General features: G+C 50.9%; 1 protein-coding gene across 1 annotated transcript in view; it reads right to left on the reverse strand.

Moving 5' to 3' along the window:
* The window catches only part of LOC121558976 (protein FAM126B), a 152939-nt gene that overhangs the window by 43304 nt on the left and 85834 nt on the right, over positions 1-23801 (reverse strand). The window contains exon 7 of the mRNA XM_045206465.1: positions 11702-11817. Within this exon, the coding sequence (XP_045062400.1) occupies positions 11702-11817 (116 nt within the window). The remainder of the gene's footprint in view (positions 1-11701; positions 11818-23801) is intronic.

Consider the following 23801-nt stretch of genomic DNA (forward strand, 5'->3'; position numbering starts at 1 on the left):
GAGAGGGGAAAAGAGGGATTAAATAGGGAGAGGGAACAGAGGATGAGAGAGAGGGAACAGAGGACTGGGAGAGGACAGAGGGAAGCAGAGGAGAGGACAGGGATCGGGAGAGGGGAACAGAGTGGATAATAGAGAGGGAAAGAGGAGAGAGGAAAAGAGGGAAGGACAGAAAACAAGAGAGGGACAGAGGAAAAGAGGAGAGGAAGAGGATTGGGGAAGAGAACAGAGGGATCAGGGGAGAGGGGAAAAGGGATTAAGACAGGAGGGAAAGAGATACAGAGAGGGAACAGAGGGATCAAGACAGGGAGAGGGAAGAGGATAGGGAGAGGGGAAACAGAGGGACTAAAGAGAGAGGGACAGAGGGATTGGGGGAGAGGGGAACAGAGGATTAAAGAGGGGAGAGGCCAGAGGGATTTGGGGAGAGGGAACAGAGGATTAGAACAGGAGAGGGAAGAGGGATCTAAAGGCAGGAGAGGACAGAGGGACTCAGCAGGAGAGAGGGACAGAGGGATGGGGAGAGGGAACAGAGGATAAAGAGAGAGGGAACAGAGGGATCGAGCCAGAGAGAGGGAACAGAGATCAGAAAGAGAGAGGAACAGAGGGATCAGAGAGAGAGGGGAAACAGATGGATAAGGACAAGAGGCGATAAATAGAGAGGAAGAGAAGACAGAGAGGGGGAAAGAGGAAAATGGGAACAGGATTAGACAGGGAGAGGAACAGAGGATTGGAGAAGGACAGAGGATTAGAACCAGGAGAGGAAACAGAGGGATGGGGAGAGGGAAACAAGGGATTGGGGAGGGAAACATGGATTGGGGAGAGGAAACAGAGGATTAAAAGAGAGGGAACAGAGGGATAGGGAAGGAGAGGGAACAGAGGATTAAATAGGAGGAGGGAACAGAGATCTGGGGGAGAGGGAACAGAGATAAATAGGGAGAGGGGGAACAGAGGGATTAAAAGAGAGGGAACAGAGGGATTAAAGGGAGAGGGATAAACAGGGGAGAGGATAGGGAGAGGGATCAGGAGGGAGAGGATAGGAGAGGACATAGGATTAAATAGGGAGAGGAAGAGGGACTAAACAGGGAGAGGGACAGAGGGATTGGGAGAGAGGGACAGAGGGACTGGGAGAGGGGAAGGACAGAGGATCAGAGAGGGGAACAGAGGGATAGAAGGGAGGGAGAGGGAACAGAGATTAGCCAGGGAGAAACAGATTAAATAGAGAGGGAACAGAGGGAAAATAGAGAGGGGAACAGAGGGACTAAAAAGGAGAGGGACAGAGGGATCAAAAAAAGTGACAGAGGGATCAAACAGGAGAGGGGAAGAGGACTAAAAGGGGAACAGGTAAAAGAGAGGGGAACAGAGGATGGGAGAGGACAGAGGGATCAAATAGGAGAGGAACAGAGGACGGGAACAAGGGATGGGAGAGGAAACAGAGGATTGGGGGAGAGGGACAGAGGGATTGGGAAAGGGAAGGGAACAGAGGATTAAATAAAAGGAAAGAGGGAAGAAAAGGGAGAGAGGAGAGGGATGGGGAGAGAGGAACAGAGGATTGGGGAGAGGAAGAGGGATTGGGGAGAGGGACAGAGGGATCTAAAGGCAGGGGGAGAGGGGACAGAGGATCGAGACAGAGAGGGAAAAAGGGGAGAGGGAAGAGTGGATTAAAGGGAGAGGAACAGAGGGATTAGGGGGAGAGGGAACAGGGATGGGAGAGGGACAGAGGATTAGACAGAGGAGAGGGAAGCAAGAGAGGGAACAAGAGGGGTGAGAGGGGAAACAGAGGGATGAGAGGAATCAAAAGAGTGAGAGGACAGAGGATTGGGAGAGGGGGAACAGAGGATTGAGAAAGAGAGGGAAACAGAATTGGGGGAGAGGGGAAACAGAGGGATTGGGGAGAGGGACAGAGGGATGCAGGAGGGGGAAGAGAAGGAGAGAGGAACAGAGGAAGGGACAGAGAGAACAGAGGGATTGGGAGAGGGGAAACAGAGGGACGGGGGAGAGGACAGAGGGATTAGGGACAGGAGGAGAGGAAGAGGATTAGGACCAGAGAGAGAGGGAAGAGGGATTGGGGAGAGGGGAACAGAGAGGATTTGGGGAGAGGGGAAACAGAGGATTGGGAGAGGGGAAACAGAGGGATTAAAAGGAAGGGAACAGAGGGATAAATAGAGAGGGAAAGAGGGATAAATAGGAGAGGGGACAGAGATAGGGGAGAGGGGAACAGAGGATTGCAGGGAGAGGACAGAGGGATTGGGGAGAGGGGAAAGAGGGATCAAATAGAGAGAGGGCCCAGAGGGATTGGGGAGAGGAACAGGATAAATAGGGAGAGGAAGAGGATAAGAGGAGAGGACAGAGGGAAGAAAGAGAGGGAAGAGGATAAAGAGGAAGGAAGATAAAAAGAGAGGAAGAGGGATCGGGGAGAGGGAGAGAGGGATTGGGGAGAGGGGAACAGAGGGATTGAAACAGGAGAGGGAAAGAAAAGAGGAGGGAACAGATGGATTAACAGAGAGGGAACAAGATACAGGGAGAGGGGGAACAGAGGATAATAGGTGAGAGGAACAGAGGATAAAAGGGAGAGGGGAAAGGGATAGAACAGGGAGAGGGGAAGAGGGATAAAAAAGGGAAAAACAAAAGAGAGGGGAAAGAGGGTAGGAGAGGAAGAGGGATAAAAAAGGGAAAAAACAGATCAGGAGAGGAACAAAGAAACAGAGGAGGAGGAGAGGACAGAGGGATCAGCAGGGGAGGGAACAGAGGAATAAAGACAGAGAGGGACAGAGATGGGAGAGGGAACAAGGGATTGGGGAGAGGGGAAGAGGGATAGGAGGGACAGAGGGATGGAGCAAGAGAGGGAACAGAGGGGGAGAGGGAAGAGGACAACAGGGGGAGAGGAACAGAGATCTGGGGGAGAGGGACAGAGGGATCGGAGAGAGGAAGAGGGATCGGGAGAGGGACAGAGACTAAAAAGGAGAGGGGACAGAGGGATAGGAGAGGAACAAGGATTGGGGGAGAGGGGAACAGAGGGAGGGGAGAGGGACAGAGGGATCGAGGCAGATGAGAGGACAGAGGGATAGGGGGAGAGGCGGGAAACAGAGGATGAGCAGGAGAGGAAAGGGACTGGGAGAGGGGAAAGAGGGATGGGAGAGGAAGAGGATTCAGGGAGGAGGGAAGAGGATGGGGGAGAGGGGAAACAGAGGGATCAGCCAGGGAGAGGAAACAGAGGGATGAGGAGAGGGGGAAAGAGGATCAGGGGGAAAAGAGGGATCAGGGAGGAGAGAGGGAAGAGGGATCGGAGAGGGGAACAGAGGGATTAAAGGCCAGGGAGAGGGAACAGAGGGATAGGGAGAGGGGGAACAGAGGGATCGGGGAGAGGAAGAGGGATCAAATGTGATTGAGGGGACAGAGGGACCCGAAGCGAAGAGAGGGAAGAGATTAGGGAGAGAGGGGAACAGAGGATCAGGGGAGAGGGGGAACAGAGGGATCGGGCAGGAGAGGGAACAGGGATTAGCAGGGGGAGAGGGAAAGAGGGACCAAATGGATAAAGAGGAAAAGTGCAGGGAGAGAGGGAAAGAATAGGAGAGAGGGAAAAGATTGGGGGGCAGGGAGAGAGGAACAGAGGGATTAAACAGGAGAAGGAAAGGAGAAGAGAGGAAAGAGGATCAGACAGGAGAGGGAACAGAGGGATTAAATAGAGAGGAACAGAGGGACCAAACAGAGAGGGAACAAGGATTTAGGGAAGGAAAAAAAGGAGAGGGAACAGAGGATCAGGGGAGAGGAAAGAAGGGAGAGAGGGGAAAAAGGGAACAGATCTAGGGGAGAGGGACAGAGGATTGGAGGGGAAGAGAGGATTTAAATAGGGGAATGGGAAACAAGGGATAAAAGGGAGAGGGAACAGAGGATCAGACAGGGGGAGGGAACAGAGGGATTGGGGAAAGAGGGATCAAAGTAGGGGAGAGGGACAGAGGATAGGGAGAGGGAACAGAGGGATTGAGAGGACAGAGGGATTAAAAGGAGAGGGAACAGAGGGATAAATAGGGAACAAGAAAATAGAGAGGGAAAGATGCGGGAGAGAGGGAAACGGGGATTGGGGAGAGGAACAAGGGATAAAAGGGGAAGGGGAACAGAGGGATTAAATAGGAGGGAACAGAGGGATTAGAAGGAGGAGAGAGGGAACAGAGGGATTGGGGAGAGGAAACAGAGGGATCAAATAGGAGAGGGGAACAGAGGAAGACAGAGAGGGGACAGAGGGAAAAATAGAGGAGAGGGGAAAAAAAAGAGAGGGAAAGATAAAGAGGGGAAGAGTAGAGAGAGGGGAAGAGGGATAGAAGAGAAGGGGGACAGAGAGATAAAGAACAGAGGATTAAATAAAAGAGGATTGGAGGGAGGAACAGAGGGATTGGGGAGAGGAACAGGGGATTAGAGAGGGACAGAGGGATTAAAAGGGGAGAGGGGAACAAGCGAGAGGAAGTGAGGAACAGAGGGATCAGGGAAGGACAGGGGATAGGGGAGAGGGACAGAGGATTAAATAGAAAAGGATAAATAGAGAGGGGAAACAGGGAAAAAAGAGGGAGAGGGATAGAGGAGAGGGATCGAGAGGATAGCCAGGAGAGGGATCAAACAGAGATAGAGGACAAGGATGAAGAGAAAAGATCAGAAGGGAAGAGGATCAGGGAGAGGGGAACAGAGAGAGAGTGAGAGGGAACAGAGGGATAGGGGCCAGGAGAGAGGAAAGAGGGATTCAGGGGAGAGGAACAGAGGGATGGGGACAGGAGAGAGGAACAGAGGATGAGAGAGGAACAGTAGCCAGAGAAGAACAGAGGGATTAAAAGGAGAGGAAGAGGACAAGAGAGGAGATTAAACAGGAGGGGACAGAACTAAAAGGGAGAAAAAAGGGGGGAAGAGATATCAGGAGAGGGGAAGAGATAGACAGGGAAAGATGGATTGGGGAGAGGAACAGAGGGATCGGGGGAGAGGAACAAGGGATCAGGGGAGAGGAACAAGGATAAGGAAGGATTAAAAAAGGAAAGATAAGGGAGAGGGAAGAAGGATGGGAGAGAGGAACAGAGGATGGGGAGAAGGACAGAGGGATTGGGGAGAGGAAGAGGGATTGAAATAGGAGAGGAAAAGAGGGAAGGGAGAGGGACAGAGGATTAGACAGGAGAGGAAACAGGGGATTGGGGAGAGGAAGAGGGATCAGGGGAGAGGGAAGAGTGGATCAGGAGGACAGAGGGATTGAGAGGGAAGAGGGATCGGGAAGAGGAACAGAGGGACCAGGGGAGAGGGGAACAGAGGGATTGGGGAGAGGGAAGAGGATAAACAGAGAGAGGGACAGAGGATTGAGAGAGAGGAACAGAGGGATTAAATAGGAGAGGAAACAGAGGGATTGGGGAGAGGGGAAAGAGGATTAGGGGAAACAGAGATCAGGGAGAGGAAAGGACAGGAGGGAGGGGAAATAGACAGAGGAAACAGAGGATCTGGGGAGGGAGGGAACAGAGATAGAGAGAGGAAGAGGACAGACAGATGAGAGGACAGAGGGATCAGACAGGAGAGAGGAAGAGGGATTGGGGGAGAGGGGAAACAGAGGGAGGGAGAGGGGGAACAGATGGATTGAGCCAGGGGGAGAGGGAACAGAGGATTAAAAGAGAGAGGAACAGAGGGATAGACAGGGAGAGGGACAGAGGGATTAGGGGAGAGGAAAAAGAGGGAAGAGGATTGGAGAGGGGGAACAGAGATAGTCAGGAGAGAAGAGGGATGGGGAGAGGGAAACAGGATCAAGGAAGAGGAACAATGGGGGAGAGGAACAGAGGGATAAAGAGAGGGGAACAGAGGGATCAAACAGGGAGAGGGGGAAAAGATGGATCAAAGGAGAGGACAGAGGATCAAACAGGGGGGACAGAGGATAAACAGTGAGAGGGAACAGAGGATTGGAAAGGGGGAGAGGGGGAAAAAGAAGGGGAGAGGGGAAAAAGAAAAAGGGAGAGGGAGAGAGGGATTGGAAAGAGAGAGACAAGGGATGGGGCAGGAGAGGGAACAGAGGATTAGGGGAGAGGGAACAGAGGGATTAAATAGGGGAGAGGGAACAGAGGGATAGAAGAGAGAGAAGAGGACTAAACAGAGAGGACAGAGGGATTAAATGTGGGGAACAAGGAATAAATAGGAGAGGAACAGAGGGATTAAATAGGGGAGAGGGAACAGAGGGATAGAGGGGGAGAGGGAAGAGAGGGACTTAAAGAAGAGAGGGAACAGAGGGATAAATAGGGAGAGGGAACAGAGGGATTAAACAGGGAACGAGATTGGGGAGAGGACGAGGGACTGGGGAGAGGACAGAGGATCTAGGGAAAGAGGAAAATAAAGGGAGAGGAACAGGATTGAGGGTGAGAGGGGAACAGATGGGGAGAGGAAAGATCATGGATGAGAGGGACAGAGAGGCTAGGGGGAACAGAGAAAGAGGGAAGAGGAAGACAGGGGAACAAGGGACAAATAGAGGGGAAAGAAAATAAGAGGAACAAGGATTAGAGAGAGGGGAAAGGGTCAAAAGAGGGACAGAGGATAAACAGGGGGAGAGAGACAGAGGGATTGAGGAGAGGGAACAGAGGCAGAGAGAACAGAGGGACAAAGGGGAAGAGGAACAGAGGGATAAACAGAGAGAGAACAGAGGATTAGCCAGGGAGAGGAAGAGGATCAAATGTGGGGAAAGAGGATAAACAGGGGAGAGGAAACAGAGGATAGCAAGGGGAGAGGGAAACAGAGGATAAAATAGGGGAGAGGAACAGAGGGATCAGAAGGAAACACAGGGAGAGAAAAAAAGGGAGAGGGAAGAGGATTGGGGAGAGGAAAGGGATAAAAGGGGAGAGGGAACAGAGGATCAGGGAGAGAGAACAGAGGGACTGGGGAGAGAGAGAGAGGACAGAGGGATAAAAGAGAGGGAAAGACAAAAGGAGGGAACAGAGGGACAAATAGGGGAGAGGGGAACAGAGGGATAAATAGAGGGGAACAGAGGAAATGAGAGGAACAGAGGGATGAATAGGGAGAGGAACAGAGTTAAAAGAGAGGAAACAGAGGATTATGAGAGGAAACAGAGGAAGACAGGGGGAGAGGAACAGAGATTAAATAGAGAGGGAAAGAGGATAACAGAGAGGGAAAGAGGGATTTGGGGAGAGGGAACAGAGGGATTGGGAAATAGAGAGGGAACAGAGGATTGGGGAGAGGAAAGGATCAGGGAGAGGGGAAGAGGGATTGGGGGAGAGGAACAGAGGATTCAGCAGAGGGGGGAAACAGAGGGATCAAAGAGAGGGGAAAGAGATAAAAGAGAGGAAGAGATTAAAAAGGATGAGGGAAGGAAAGAATTGTGGGGAGAGGGACAGAGATGAGTCTGGGGAGAGGGAAGAGGGATAAATTGGGGAGAGGACAGAGGGATTAAAAGAGAGGGAACAGAGGAATAGCAGCGAGAGAGGGAACAGAGGATAAAGCAGGGAGGGAACAGAGGATTGGGGGAGAGGGAACAGAGGATTAAATAGGGAGAGAGGAAACAGAGGGATTAGAGAGGAACAGAGATTAGAAAGAGGGGAACAGAGATCAAAGAGAGAGGGAACAGAGGGATTAAATAGGGTGAGAGTGGATGAGAGAGTGGACCAGAAGAGAGAGAACAGAGGGATCAAACAGGAGGGAAGAGAAAATGTGGGGAACAGAGGGATCAAATAGAGAGGGAAACAGAGGATTAGACAGGAGGAGAGGAAAGGAAAAAGAGAGGGAACAGAGGACAAATAGGGGAGAGGGAAAGGGATCAAACAGGAGGACAAGGATTGGGGAGAACAAATGAGAGAGAGGAAAAGAGGGGAGGAAATAGGGAAAAAATGGATAGAGGGAGAGGAACAGAGGATAAATAGAGAGGGAACAAGAAGCCAGGGAGAGAGGGAACAGAGGGATTAAACAGGGGAGAGGGAACAGAGGGATCAGCCAGGGAGGAGGAACAGAGGGATTGCAAAAGAGAGAACAGAGGATTAGAAAGAGAGGAAATAGAGGACAAAGGAGGAACAGGGATAAAAGGAGAGGGAACAGAGGATTAAAAGGGAGAGGAACAGAGGGATAGGAGAGGACAGGATCAGGAGAGGGGGGAGAGGGATCAAAAGAGAGGGGAACAAGGATAAAAAGGAGAGGGAAAGAGAGGGATAAATCAGGGGAGAGGGGAACAGAGGGATTGGGAACAGAGGATTGGGCCAGGGGAGAGGGACAGAGGGATTGGGGGAGAGGAACAGAGGGATTGGGGAGAGGAACAGAGGGATTGGGGAGAGGGGACAGAGGATGGGGCCGGGGAGAGGGGACAGAGGATATGGGGGAGAGGGAACAGAGGGATTAGAGGGAGAGGGAACAGAGGGATTGCAGGGAGAGGGAACAAGGGATTAGCAAGGGGAGAGGGAACAGAGGGATTAGAAGGAGAGGAACAGAGGATTAAAAAGGAGAGGAACAGAGGGATTGGGGAGAGGAACAGAGGATTAATAGGGGAGAGAGGGAAACAGAGGGATTGGGGGAGAGGAACAGAGGGATTGAGACAGGGGAGAGGGGAACAGAGGATTGGGAACAGGGGAGAGGGAACAGAGGGATTAGCCAGGGGAGAGGATGGGAGAAGGAGTCCAGGAGAGGGACAGAGGATTGGACCAGGGGAGAGGAACAGAGGGATTGGGGCAAGGGAGAGGGAACAGAGGGATTCAGACAGAGAGGAACAGAGGGATCCAGGAGAGAGGAACAGAGGGATTAATGGGGAGAGAGGAACAGAGGGATTGGGGGAGAGGAACAGAGGGATTAAATAGGGGAGAGAGGGAACAGAGGGATTGGGGAGAGGGAACAGAGGGATTGGGACAGAGAGAGGGAAACAGAGGGAAAAGGGGAGAGGAACAGAGGATTGTCAGGGAGAGGGGATCAGAGAGAGGATCAGGACAGATGGATCAGGGAGAGGACAGAGGATCAGGGGCAGGGAGGACAGAGGATTGGGGGGAGAGGGGACAGAGGGATCAGAGAGGGAACAGAGGATGGACCAGAGAGGAACAGAGGATTAGGGAGAGGGAACAGAGGGATTCACAGGGGAGAGGGAAACAGAGGATTGGAAACAGGGGAGAGGGAACAGAGGGATTGGGACAGGGGAGAGGGGGAACAGAGGATTGGGGACAGGGAGAGGGGGAACAGAGGATTGGACAGGGAGAGGGGAACAGGGATTGGGCAGGGGAGAGGGGACAGAGGGATCCAGGAGAGGGGACAGAGGATTACCAGGGAGAGGGGGACAGAGGATTGAGACAGGAGAGGGGAAACAGAGGTATTGGACCAGGGAGGAGGGAACAGAGGGATTAAACAGGGGGAGAGGGAACAGAGGATTGGGGGAGAGGAACAGAGGGATTCCAGACAGGAGAGGGAACAGAGGGATTAGGGGAGAGGGACAGAGGGATTAAAGAGGGAGAGGGACAGAGGATCAAGCCAGGGAGAGAAAGCCAGAGAGAGGACAGAGGGATTGGGGCCAGGGGGAGAGGGGACAGAGGGATTGGGGCCAGGGGGAAACAGAGGGATTGGGGCCAGGGGGAGAGGGGGAACAGAGGGATTGGGGCCAGGGAGAGGGGGAACAGAGGATTGGGGACAGGGAGAGGGGAACAGAGGATTGACCAGGGGAGAGGGGGACAGAGGGATCGGGAGGGAACAGAGGATTAGAGAGAGAGGAACAGAGGATTGGGACCAGCAGGGAGAGGAACAGAGGATTGGGGCCAGGGGAGAGGGAACAGAGGGATTGAGCAGGGGAGAGGGAACAGAGGGATTGGCAAGGGAGAGGAACAGAGGGATTGAGCCAGGGGAGAGGGAACAGAGGGATTAAAAGAGAGAGGAACAGAGGGATTAAGGCGAGAGAGGAACAGAGGGATTAGACCAGGGGAGAGGAACAGAGGGATTGGACAAGGAGAGGGAACAGAGGGATTGGGGGAGAGGGAACAGAGGGATTGGGAGAGAGGGAACAGAGGGATTGGGGAGAGAGGGGACAGAGGGATTGGGGGAGAGGGACAGAGGGATTGGGGCCAGGGGGAGAGGGGGAAACAGAGGATTAAGGGGAGAGGGGGAACAGAGGGATTAGGGGACAGGGGAGAGGGAACAGAGGGATTGAGCCAGGGGAGAGGGAACAGAGGGATTAGACAGGGGAGAGAGGGAACAGAGGATTAGGGGAGAGAGGGAACAGAGGGATTGGGGGAGAGGGAACAGAGGGATTGGGGCCAGGGGAGAGAGGGAACAGAGGGATTGGGGGAGAGGGAACAGAGGGATTGGGGGAGAGGGAACAGAGGGATTGGGGGAGAGGGAACAGAGGGATTGGGGCCAGGGGGAGAGGGAACAGAGGATTAAATAGGGAGAGAAGAACAGAGGGAAGGGGAGAGGAAACAGAGGATTGGGGAGAGGGGACAGAGGATTAGGGACAGAGGATTGGGGCCAGGGAGAGGGAACAGAGGGATTGGGGCCAGGGGGAGAGGGAACAGAGGGATTGGGGCCAGGGGAGAGGGAACAGAGGGATTGGGCCAGGGGAGAGGGAACAGAGGGATTGGGGGAGAGGGAACAGAGGGATTGGGGCCAGGGGGAGAGGGAACAGAGGGATTGGGGGGGGAGAGGGAACAGAGGGATTGGGGAGAGGAACAGAGGGATTGGGGCCAGGGGGAGAGGGAACAGAGGGATTGGGGAGAGGGAACAGAGGATTGGGCAGGAGAGAGGGAACAGAGGGATTGGGGAGAGGGACAGAGGGATTGGGGGAGAGGGAACAGAGGGATTGGGGCCAGGGGGAGAGGGGGAACAGAGGGATTGGGACCAGGGGGAGAGAGGAACAGAGGGATTGGGGAGAGGGAACAGAGGGATTGGGGAGAGGGAACAGAGGGATTGGGGAGAGGGAACAGAGGGATTGGGGCCAGGGAGAGGGGGAAACAGAGGATTAGGGGCCAGAGAGGGAACAGAGGATTGGGGGAGAGGGAACAGAGGATTGGGGCCAGAGAGAGAGGGAACAGAGGATTGGGGAGAGGAACAGAGGGATTGAAAGCCAGGGGGAGAGAGGGAACAGAGGGATTGGGGAGAGGGAACAGAGGATTGGGGCTAGGAGGAACAGAGGATAGGGGAGAGGGAAACAGAGGATTAAAAGAGAGGGAACAGAGGATTGGAGCCGGGAGAGGGAACAGAGGATCCAGGGAGGGAACAGAGGATTAAATAGAGAGGGAACAGAGGGATTAAACAGGAACAGAGGGATTGGGCACAGAGAGGGGAACAGAGGATTGGGGCCAGGGGAGAGGGGAACAGAGGATTAAAGGGGGAACAGAGGGATTGGGGCCAGGGGAACAGAGGATTAGCCAGGGGAACAGAGGATTGAAGCAGGGGAACAGAGGGATTAGAAACCAGGGGAACAGAGGGATTAGGGGCCAGGAGAGGGACAGAGGATCAGGAGAGGGGACAGAGGATTGGGAGCCAGGGGAGAGGGAACAGAGGGATTAAGGGGAGAGGGGGAACAGAGGGATTAGACAGAGAGGAACAGAGGGATAAACAGGGAGAGAGGGAACAGAGGGATTGGGGCCAGGGGGAGAGAGGCCGGAGAGAGAGGCCAGTAGGGGGAGGCAGAGAAGAGCCAGGTTGAGGCCTCTACCAGAACCTGTTCTGGGCAGTGAAGGTTTCTCTCTGGGGTGGAGGGTTAGGGGTCAGAGGTCAGGGTTAGTACCTGTTCTGGGCGGTGAAGGTCTCTCTCTGAGGGTGCAGTCCGCTGTAGACGACCTTGATGAGGTCATGATGACTCAGAGCTCCCTCTGTCAGACCCATGGAGCCTAGACTGGAGGGCTGGAGAGAAAGTCACACACAAACAACTAAAAGATCCATTTAGCAGAGATCAGTACAGTCTGACACAGCAGTATTTAACTGATGAATACATGAGACCATTAGTCTGACACAGCAGTATTTAACTGATGAATACATGAGACCATTAGTCTGACACAGAAGTATTTAACTGATGAATACATGAGACCATTAGTCTGACACACAGCAGTATTTAACTGATGAATACATGAGACCATTAGTCTGACACACAGCAGTATTTAACTGATGAATACATGAGACCATTAGTCTGACACAGCAGTATTTAACTGATGAATACATGAGACCATTAGTCTGACACAGCAGTATTTAACTGATGAATACATGAGACCATTAGTCTGACACACAGCAGTATTTAACTGATGAATACATGAGACCATTAGTCTGACACACAGCAGTATTTAACTGATGAATACATGAGACCATTAGTCTGACACACAGCAGTATTTAACTGATGAATACATGAGACCATTAGTCTGACACACAGCAGTATTTAACTGATGAATACATGAGACCATTAGTCTGACACACAGCAGTATTTAACTGATGAATACATGAGACCATTAGTCTGACACACAGCAGTATATAGCAGAGTTGTGGACTCCAGTCACATGACTTGGACTTGGATCCTTAAGACTCGGGACTCGACTTTGAATTCAGACTGATGACTTAAAATTATCTGGCCAGGTTTTATAACGTTTTGTCACTCATGTTGTAATGATGTTACGTTTGATACCGGAGCTCTGAGGCATGCATCGAAATCACTAAGCAGTTTATTTCGAAGCAGTTTATTTCGAAGCAGCGTGCCGACGCCTGTATCACTTTATCAGAAGCACGTGCTCAATGACGTCCGAAGCTTCATTTCGTCTAACAACCACCTGATTAGTTTGGCTTTGGTTTGGTAGAAGACAAAACGCTACTCTGAACGCGCGCTACAGCGGGTAGGACGTCATCTATAATCATGCCAGTCCTCTCTCCCAGCTTGTCCTCTCTCCCAGCTTGTCCTCTCTCCCAGCTTGTCCTCTCTCCCAGCTTGTCCTCTCTCCCAGCTTGTCCTCTCTCCCAGCTTGTCCTCTCTCCCAGCTTGTCCTCTCTCCCAGCTTGTCCTCTCTCCCAGCTTGTCCTCTCTCCCAGCTTGTCCTCTCTCCCAGCTTGTAGGGGGAGAGGACTGGCATGGTCCTCTGCAGCTCAGCTGGTAGAGCACGGCGCTTGTAACGCCAAGGTAGTGGGTTCGATCCCCGGGACCACCCATACACACAAAAAAAAATATGTATGCACGCATGACTGTAAGTCGCTTTGGCTAAAAGCATCTGCTAAATGGCATATTATTATTATTATTATTATTATTATTATTATTATATTATATTTGGCTGCTATAAATTATTGACCAGCAGGTGCCAGTAGTGTTCACTGTGTTGATCAAAGCCTCGTGAAATGAACCTATTTTCAACACAATGGTCTGGAAAGCCTCAACGCTTCAGGAGGATCTGGATTACTCTCAACACAGCCAGAGACCGTAGCATCGCCGTTGCAACAGATTGGCTAGTGAAACACACACTTGGCCTTCTGATTGGACCAGCAAACTGTCAATCAACACAGCTCTAGGATCAGGTGCAGAACAAACATCAGCTTGTAGGGAGAGAGGACTGGCATCAACATCAGCTTGTAGGGAGAGAGGACTGGCATCAACATCAGCTTGTAGGGAGAGGGGACTGGCATCAACATCAGCTTGTAGGGAGAGGACTGGCATCAACATCAGCTTGTAGGGAGAGAGGACTGGCATCAACATCAGCTTGTAGGGAGAGAGGACTGGCATCAACATCAGCTTGTAGGGAGAGAGGACTGGCATCAACATCAGCTTGTAGGGAGAGAGGACTGGCATCAACATCAGCTTGTAAGGAGAGAGGACTGGCATCAACATCAGCTTGTAGGGAGAGAGGACTGGCATCAACATCAGCTTGTAGGGAGAGAGGACTGGCATCAACATCAGCTTGTAGGGAGAGAGGACTGGCATCAACATCAGCTTGTAGGGAGAGAGGACTGGCATCAACATCTCATTGTAGGGAGAGAGGACTGGCATCAACATCTCATTGTAGGGAGAGAGGACTGGCATCAACATCTCATTGTAGGGAGAGGGGACTGGCATCAACATCAGCTTGTAGGGAGAGAGGACTGGCATCAACATCTCATTGTAGGGAGAGAGGACTGGCATCAACATCAGCTTGTAGGGAGAGAGGACTGGCATCAACATCAGCTTGTAGGTAGAGAGGACTGGCATCAACATCAGCTTGTAGGGAGAGAGGACTGGCATCAACATCAGCTTGTAGGGAGAGAGGACTGGCATCAACATCTCATTGGAGGGAGAGAGGACTGGCATCAACATCTCATTGTAGGGAGAGAGGACTGGCATCAACATCTCGCTGTAGGGAGAGAGGACTGGCATCAACATCTCATTGTAGGGAGAGAGGACTGGCATCAACATCTCATTGTAGGGAGAGAGGACTGGCATCAACATCTCATTGTAGGGAGAGAGGACTGGCATCAACATCTCATTGTAGGGAGAGAGGACTGGCATCAACATCTCATTGTAGGGAGAGAGGACTGGCATCAACATCTCATTGTAGGGAGAGGGGACTGGCATCAACATCAGCTTGTAGGGAGAGAGGACTGGCATCAACATCTCATTGTAGGGAGAGAGGACTGGCATCAACATCAGCTTGTAGGGAGAGAGGACTGGCATCAACATCAGCTTGTAGGGAGAGAGGACTGGCATCAACATCAGCTTGTAAGGAGAGAGGACTGGCATCAACATCAGCTTGTAGGGAGAGAGGACTGGCATCAACATCAGCTTGTAGGGAGAGGGGACTGGCATCAACATCAGCTTGTAGGGAGAGAGGACTGGCATCAACATCAGCTTGTAGGGAGAGAGGACTGGCATCAACATCAGCTTGTAGGGAGAGAGGACTGGCATCAACATCAGCTTGTAGGGAGAGAGGACTGGCATCAACATCAGCTTGTAAGGAGAGAGGACTGGCATCAACATCAGCTTGTAGGGAGAGAGGACTGGCATCAACATCAGCTTGTAAGGAGAGAGGACTGGCATCAACATCAGCTTGTAGGGAGAGGGGACTGGCATCAACATCAGCTTGTAGGGGAGAGGGGACTGGCATCAACATCAGCTTGTAGGGGAGAGAGGACTGGCATCAACATCAGCTTGTAGGGAGAGAGGACTGGCATCAACATCAGCTTGTAGGGAGAGAGGACTGGCATCAACATCAGCTTGTAAGGAGAGAGGACTGGCATCAACATCAGCTTGTAGGGAGAGAGGACTGGCATCAACATCAGCTTGTAGGGAGAGAGGACTGGCATCAACATCAGCTTGTAGGGAGAGGGGACTGGCATCATAAATGGTTTGGCGATCAACAACATGAACTGTTTACGTTGAAAGCTCACCAGCAATGGGGCATCAAGCAACAATTACTAGCATATGCTACTGGTCTTTTTGTATGTCAAAATTGCTTGAAATGTATAATTTACATTGCCTTCAGAAAGTATTCACACCCCTTGACTTTTTCCACATTTTGTTGTGTTACAGCCTGAATTTAAAATGGATTAAATTGAGATGTTGTGTCACTGGACTACACATAACACCCCATAATGTCAAAGTGGAATTATGTTTTTCGAAATTTTTACTAATTAATACAAAATGAAAAGCTGAAATGTTTTGAGTCAATAAGTATTCAACCCCTATGTTATGGCAAGCCTAAATAAGTTCAGGAGTAAAACATTTATTAACAAGTCACATAATAAATTGCATGGACTCACTCTGTGTGCAATAATATTGTTTAACATGATTTTTTTATGACTACCTCAACTCTGTACCCAAAACATAAAATGATCCTTAAGGTCCCTCAGTCAACCACAAAGACCAGGGAGGTTTTCCAATGCCTCGCAAAGAAGGGTTCTACTAAGCTATATGGAGTTGTTTTAAGAAGGTAATTCACCAAGGATTATTTAACTATTTGATTTTGAATTTTAAGAGCCCTTGAAGTATGAAAAAAAAAAAGATATACAGTATATATTTTTGGTCTTACTGCTATTAGCCCATACAAACACAATGAATAACAGATTCACTACATGGAACAAGAGAGTCCCCCAAAAAAATATCAAAAGGAAGTTTATATCAGAAAAAAAAGTATTTCAGCTACACCTGTTGCTGACAAGCATATAAAATTGGGAGACAAATTCACCTTTCAGCAGGACAATAACCTAAAACACAAGGCCAAATATACACTGGAGTTGCTTACCAAGATGGCAATGAACGTTCCGGAGTGAACTAGTTACAGTTTTGACTGAAATCGTCTTGAAAATATGTGGCAAGACTTGAAAATGTGTCTAGCAATGATCAACAACCAACTTCACAGAGCTTGAAGAATTTAAAAATGATTGTGCAAATATTGTACAATCCAGGTGTGCAACGGTCTTAGAGACTCACGGCTGTAATCGCTGCCAAAGGAGGTTCTACCATGTATTGACTCAGGGGTGTGAATACTTACGCCAATTAAATATTTATGCTTCTAATTTTCAAGAAATGTGCCAAAGATTCTAAAAACATATTTAAACTTTTCCATTATGGGGTATTCTGGGTAGATGAGTGAAAAAGACCAATCTATTTAATCCATTTGGAATTCAGGCTGGAACAACAAGACGTGGAATAAGCTTGCATTTGGAATTCAGGCTGGAACAACAAGACGTGGAATAAGCTTGCATTTGGAATTCAGGCTGGAACAACAAGACGTGGAATAAGCTTGCATTTGGAATTCAGGCTGGAACAACAAGACGTGGAATAAGCTTGCATTTGGAATTCAGGCTGGAACAACAAGACGTGGAATAAGCTTGCATTTGGAATTTGTTGTTAAAATGAATAATTCCTGAGGTGAAGACGCACCACTCCGCAAACTCCCACCAGTAGGGGGCGCTTTGTTCTCCTGTTCAAATGTTTGCTGTTTCTTTCACACCTTTAAATTCATATCTGGTATATCTATATTCCATCTAATCCTACAGAAATTGCTAGCGTTTCATGTTTGATACGATACATTTTCATTGACCATTTCTTACCCTCTGAGTGGGCGCAATGTTTATTGTGCACATAAACGTTCTACTCATGAGGTAGAAGTCAATGTTTGGTTTCCTCCTTCCTTATGTCAGAGCCCCGTGTGCCTGTGTCCTGTGTCTCGGTCATTCTGATTCCGTGTACTAGGAGAGCACGCTTCAGTGTACATAGAAATAGGCAGCAGTTGAGCCATGTAGTCAAATGTGACTCTACAACACAATACTGTAGTAAGGATAGGAAGCCTTTAAATATAAACATTTGCCTGGGCTGAACTGGCACACTGTAGAGTAGAGTTCTGCTCTGAGGAGAAGAAGAGCCAGAGACACTCAGTCATTGTGGCAGTGAGCAGAGGAGGGCTCTTTCAGTCATATCAGGGGGAGAAAGCAGTGAGGGAATTCATTCTGGATGAGACTAGTGGTGTATGGAGGGTATGCAAGTCCAGCGTGCTGTGAGATAAGACTGATGTCACGTAGAGCGCTGCTTGCTGTAGCCAGGGGGGGCGCCTAGGGGTCGGCAGGGGGGCGCGTAAAGGTCAGCAGGGGGGCGCCTAGGGGTCGGCAGGGGGGCACCTAGGGTCGGCAGGGGGGCGCCTAGGGGTCGGCAGGGGGACGCCTAGGGGTCGGCAGGGGGACGCCTAGGGTCGGCAGGGGACGCCTAGGGGTCGGCAGGGGGCCCTAGGGGTCGGCAGGGGACGCCTAGGGGTCGGCAGGGGGACCCTAGGGTTCGGCAAGGGGCCCTAGGGTCGGCAGGGGGCGCCTAGGGGTCGGCAGGGGACGCCTAGGGGTCGGCAGGGGGGCGCCTAGGGGTCGGCAGGGCGCCTAGGGGTCGGCAGGGGGCCTAGGGGTCGGCAGGGGGCGCCTAGGGTCGGCAGGGGCGCCCCAGGGGTCGGCAGGGGGCGCCTAGGGGCTCGGCAGGGGACGCCTAGGGGTCGGCAGGGGACGCCCTAGGGGTCGGCAGGGGGGCGCCTAGGGGTCGGCAGGGGCGCCTAGGGGTCGGCAGGGGGACGCCTAGGGGTCGGCAGGGGGCGCCTAGGGGTCGGCAGGGGGGCGCGTAAAGGTCGGCAGGGGGGCGCCTAGGGGTCGGCAGGGGGACGCCTAGGGGTCGGCAGGAGGACGCCTAGGGGTCGGCAGGTTTTTTTTTTAAGGAACTCAGTCCAGTTTTCAACTTACTCTTCAAAGTTGTAATAGTAGAACGCACAAGGTGAAATGTCTATATGCCATTTCTATATTGGGTCGTGCATCAGCAGTTCCTCTTGTCATGTCAGTCATTACAGACCTTAGAGAGATATTTATAACTGGTCAGAAATGTCCAGATCAACAAGCCCATGTCAGCAAAAAAATGTTTGCTATGTTTTTTAGCCCATAGATATACTTTTTTTGTCAATCAAATATCACATGAATACACATTAGACATGGCAAAATGTGTAGAATTGCAAGAAAATAAGCTTTAAAGCTGCTAAATGTTTTATCCGCCAACCATAGTGTCATGAACAGTGCTTGTATCCATAGAAAAAACGCGCAGGGAGGAGTGGGATGTTCCCCAACGCTGGACAGGGGGCCTGAGTAAAAACGTTAGGGAGGAGTGGGATGTTCCCCAACGCTGGACAGGGGGCCTGAGTAAAAACGTTAGGGAGGAGTGGGATGTTCCCCAACGCTGGACAGGGGGCCTGAGTAAAAACGTTAGGGAGGAGTGGGATGTTCCCCAACGCTGGACAGGGGGCCTGAGTAAAAACACGCAGGGAGGAGTGGGATGTTCCCCAACGCTGGACAGGGGGCCTGAGTAAAAACGTTAGGGAGGAGTGGGATGTTCCCAACGCTGGACAGGGGGCCTGAGTAAAAACGTTAGGGGAGGAGTGGGATGTTCCCCAACGCTGGACAGGGGGCCTGAGTAAAAACGTTAGGGAGGAGTGGGATGTTCCCCAACGCTGGACAGGGGCCTGAGTAAAAACGTTAGGGAGGAGTGGGATGTTCCCCAACGCTGGACAGGGGGCCTGAGTAAAAACGTTAGGGAGGAGTGGGATGTTCCCCAACGCTGGACAGGGGGCCTGAGTAAAAACGTTAGGGAGGAGTGGGATGTTCCCCAACGCTGGACAGGGGGCCTGAGTAAAACGTTAGGGAGGAGTGGGATGTTCCCCAACGCTGGACAGGGGGCCTGAGTAAAAACACGCAGGGAGGAGTGGGATGTTCCCCAACGCTGGACAGGGGGCCTGAGTAAAAACACGCAGGGAGGAGTGGGATGTTCCCCAACGCTGGACAGGGGGCCTGAGTAAAAACGTTAGGGAGGAGTGGGATGTTCCCCAACGCTGGACAGGGGGCCTGAGTAAAAAGCGTTAGGGAGGAGTGTGATGTTCCCCAACGCTGGACAGGGGGCCTGAGTAAAAACGTTAGGGAGGAGTGGGATGTTCCCCAACGCTGGACAGGGGGCCTGAGTAAAAAGCGTTAGGGAGGAGTGTGATGTTCCCCAACGCTGGACAGGGGGCCTGAGTAAAAACGTTAGGGAGGAGTGGGATGTTCCCAACGCTGGACAGGGGGCCTGAGTAAAAACACGCAGGGAGGAGTGGGATGTTCCCCAACGCTGGACAGGGGGCCTGAGTAAAAACACGCAGGGAGGAGTGGGATGTTCCCCAACGCTGGACAGGGGGCCTGAGTAAAAACACGCAGGGAGGAGTGGGATGTTCCCCAACGCTGGACAGGGGGCCTGAGTAAAAACACGCAGGGAGGAGTGGGATGTTCCCCAACGCTGGACAGGGGGCCTGAGTAAAAACACGCAGGGAGGAGTGGGATGTTCCCCAACGCTGGACAGGGGGCCTGAGTAAAAACGTTAGGGAGGAGTGGGATGTTCCCCAACGCTGGACAGGGGGCCTGAGTAAAAACGTTAGGGAGGAGTGGGATGTTCCCCAACGCTGGACAGGGGGCCTGAGTAAAAACGTTAGGGAGGAGTGGGATGTTCCCAACGCTGGACAGGGGGCCTGAGTAAAAACGTTAGGGAGGAGTGGGATGTTCCCAATGCTGGACAGGGGGCCTGAGTAAAAACGTTAGGGAGGAGTGGGATGTTCCCCAACGCTGGACAGGGGGCCTGAGTAAAAACACGCAGGGAGGAGTGGGATGTTCCCCAACGCTGGACAGGGGGCCTGAGTAAAAACACGCAGGGAGGAGTGGGATGTTCCCCAACGCTGGACAGGGGCCTGAGTAAAAACACGCAGGGAGGAGTGGGATGTTCCCCAACGCTGGACAGGGGGCCTGAGTAAAAACACGCAGGGAGGAGTGGGATGTTCCCCAACGCTGGACAGGGGGCCTGAGTAAAAACACGCAGGGAGGAGTGGGATGTTCCCCAACGCTGGACAGGGGCCTGAGTAAAAACACGCAGGGAGGAGTGGGATGTTCCCCAACGCTGGACAGGGGGCCTGAGTAAAAACACGCAGGGAGGAGTGGGATGTTCCCCAACGCTGGACAGGGGGCCTGAGTAAAAACACGCAGGGAGGAGTGGGATGTTCCCCAACGCTGGACAGGGGGCCTGAGTAAAAACACGCAGGGAGGAGTGGGATGTTCCCCAACGCTGGACAGGGGGCCTGAGTAAAAACGTTAGGGAGGAGTGGGATGTTCCCCAACGCTGGACAGGGGGCAGGGAGGAGTGGGATGTTCCCCAACGCTGGACAGGGGGCAGGGAGGAGTGGGATGTTCCCCAACGCTGGACAGGGGGCCTGAGTAAAAACGTTAGGGAACCCCTCCCCTATAGTGCACTACTTTTCAGCAGGTCCCATAGTGCCCTACAGAGGGAGTAGGGTGCCATTAGCCTCACAGTAACAGGTGAGGGCTAACATAACACCAGCACACACACTTCCATTTGGCCTGGTAGAATAGTAGCTAAACAATTGGTGTGTTCCAGCTAATGAGCTCAGTTCATTGATTCTCGTATCTGTCAGGAGGTCTGTCTCGAAAGGGTTGACCAACTGCAGAGCAGCGTAGAACTAAAAATAGGAAAATTATATAAACCACCGTTGCCCCCTAGAGGTGAACGATGAGAACAGCAGCACAGAGCTGAGCCTCCATTCTTCATCCTCCAGGTGGTCAGATAATAAGCTGCCTTACGGCCAGGTTAGATGAGTCCAGGTGGTCAGATAATAAGCTGCCTTACGGCCAGGTTAGATGAGTCCAGGTGGTCAGATAATAAGCTGCCTTACGGCCAGGTTAGATGAGTCCAGGTGGTCAGATAATAAGCTGCCTTACGGCCAGGTTAGATGAGTCCAGGTGGTCAGATAATAAGCTGCCTTACGGCCAGGTTAGATGAGTCCAGGTGGTCAGATAATAAGCTGCCTTACGGCCAGGTTAGATGAGTCCAGGTGGTCAGATAATAAGCTGCCTTACGGCCAGGTTAGATGAGTCCAGGTGGTCAGATAATAAGCTGCCTTACGGCCAGGTTAGATGAGTCCAGGTGGTCAGATAATAAGCCGCCTTACGGCCAGGTTAGATGAGTCCAGGTGGTCAGATAATAAGCTGCCTTACGGCCAGGTTAGATGAGTCCAGGTGGTCAGATAATAAGCTGCCTTACGGCCAGGTTAGATGAGTCCAGGTGGTCAGATAATAAGCTGCCTTACGGCCAGGTTAGATGATAAACAGCTGTCTCAAATGACACAATATTCCCTACATAGTGTAATGTGTTGTTTTACAGGGTCAGCCATAGTAGTATGATAGGTCCAGTGTAAAGGTCCAGCATAGTTCCCGCTCAGCCCAGTCAAAACTGTTCGCTGCTCTGGCACCCCAATGGTGGAACAAGCTCCCTCACGACGCCAGGACAGCGGAGTCACTCACCACCTTCCGGAGACATTTGAAACCCCACCTCTTTAAGGAATACCTGGGATAGGATAAAGTAATCCTTCTACCCCCCCCCCCAAAAAAAAAATTGTAAAGTGGTTATCCCACTGGCTATAGGGTGAATGCATCAATTTGTGAGTCGCTCTGGACTAGAGCGTCTGCTAAATGACGTAAATGTGCCCTTGAGCAAGGCACTTAACCCTAATTGCTCCTGTAAATCGCTCTGGATAAGAGCGTCTGCTAAATGACTAAAATGTAAATGTAAATGTAATGTGTTGTTTTACAGGGTCAGCCATAGTAGTATGATAGGTCCAGTGTAATGTGTTGTTTTACAGGGTCAGCCATAGTAGTATGATAGGTCCAGTGTAATGTGTTGTTTTACAGGGTCAGCCATAGTAGTATGATAGGTGCAGTGTAATGTGTTGTTTTACAGGGTCAGCCATAGTAGTATGATAGGTCCAGTGTAATGTGTTGTTTTACAGGGTCAGTCATAGTAGTATGATAGGTCCAGTGTAATGTGTTGTTCTACAGGGTCAGCCATAGTAGTATGATAGGTCCAGTGTAATGTGTTGTTTTACAGGGTCAGCCATAGTAGTATGATAGGTCCAGTGTAATGTGTTGTTTTACAGGGTCAGCCATAGTAGTATGATAGGTGCAGTGTAATGTGTTGTTTTACAGGGTCAGCCATAGTAGTATGATAGGTCCAGTGTAATGTGTTGTTTTACAGGGTCAGCCATAGTAGTATGATAGGTCCAGTGTAGTGTTGTTTTACAGGGTCAGCCATAGTAGTATGATAGGTCCAGTGTAATGTGTTGTTCTACAGGGTCAGCCATAGTAGTATGATAGGTGCAGTGTAATGTGTTGTTTTACAGGGTCAGCCATAGTAGTATGATAGGTCCAGTGTAATGTGGTGTTTTACAGGGTCAGCCATAGTAGTATGATAGGTCCAGTGTAATGTGTTGTTCTACAGGGTCAGCCATAGTAGTATGATAGGTGCAGTGTAATGTGTTGTTCTACAGGGTCAGCCATAGTAGTATGATAGGTCCAGTGTAATGTGTTGTTTTACAGGGTCAGCCATAGTAGTATGATAGGTCCAGTGTAATGTGTTGTTTTACAGGGTCAGCCATAGTAGTATGATAGGTCCAGTGTAATGTGTTGTTTTACAGGGTCAGCCATAGTAGTATGATAGGTCCAGTGTAATGTGTTGTTCTACAGGGTCAGCCATAGTAGTATGATAGGTCCAGTGTAATGTGTTGTTCTACAGGGTCAGCCATAGTAGTATGATAGGTGCAGTGTAATGTGTTGTTTTACAGGGTCAGCCATAGTAGTATGATAGGTCCAGTGTAATGTATTGTTTTACAGGGTCAGCCATAGTAGTATGATAGGTCCAGTGTAATGTGTTGTTCTACAGGGTCAGCCATAGTAGTATGATAGGTGCAGTGTAATGTGTTGTTTTACAGGGTCAGCCATAGTAGTATGATAGGTCCAGTGTAATGTGTTGTTCTACAGGGTCAGCCATAGTAGTATGATAGGTCCAGTGTAATGTGTTGTTCTACAGGGTCAGCCATAGTAGTATGATAGGTCCAGTGTAATGTATTGTTTTACAGGGTCAGCCATAGTAGTATGATAGGTGCAGTGTAATGTGTTGTTCTACAGGGTCAGCCATAGTAGTATGATAGGTCCAGTGTAATGTGTTGTTTTACAGGGTCAGCCATAGTAGTATGATAGGTGCAGTGTAATGTGTTGTTTTACAGGGTCAGCCATAGTAGTATGATAGGTCCAGTGTAGTGTTGTTTTACAGGGTCAGCCATAGTAGTATGATAGGTCCAGTGTAATGTGTTGTTTTACAGGGTCAGCCATAGTAGTATGATAGGTCCAGTGTAATGTGTTGTTTTACAGGGTCAGCCATAGTAGTATGATAGGTCCAGTGTAATGTGTTGTTCTACAGGGTCAGCCATAGTAGTATGATAGGTGCAGTGTAATGTGTTGTTTTACAGGGTCAGCCATAGTAGTATGATAGGTCCAGT

The sequence above is a fragment of the Coregonus clupeaformis genome, chromosome 23 (genome assembly GCF_020615455.1).
Source record: "Coregonus clupeaformis isolate EN_2021a chromosome 23, ASM2061545v1, whole genome shotgun sequence".
Taxonomy (NCBI): domain Eukaryota; kingdom Metazoa; phylum Chordata; class Actinopteri; order Salmoniformes; family Salmonidae; genus Coregonus; species Coregonus clupeaformis.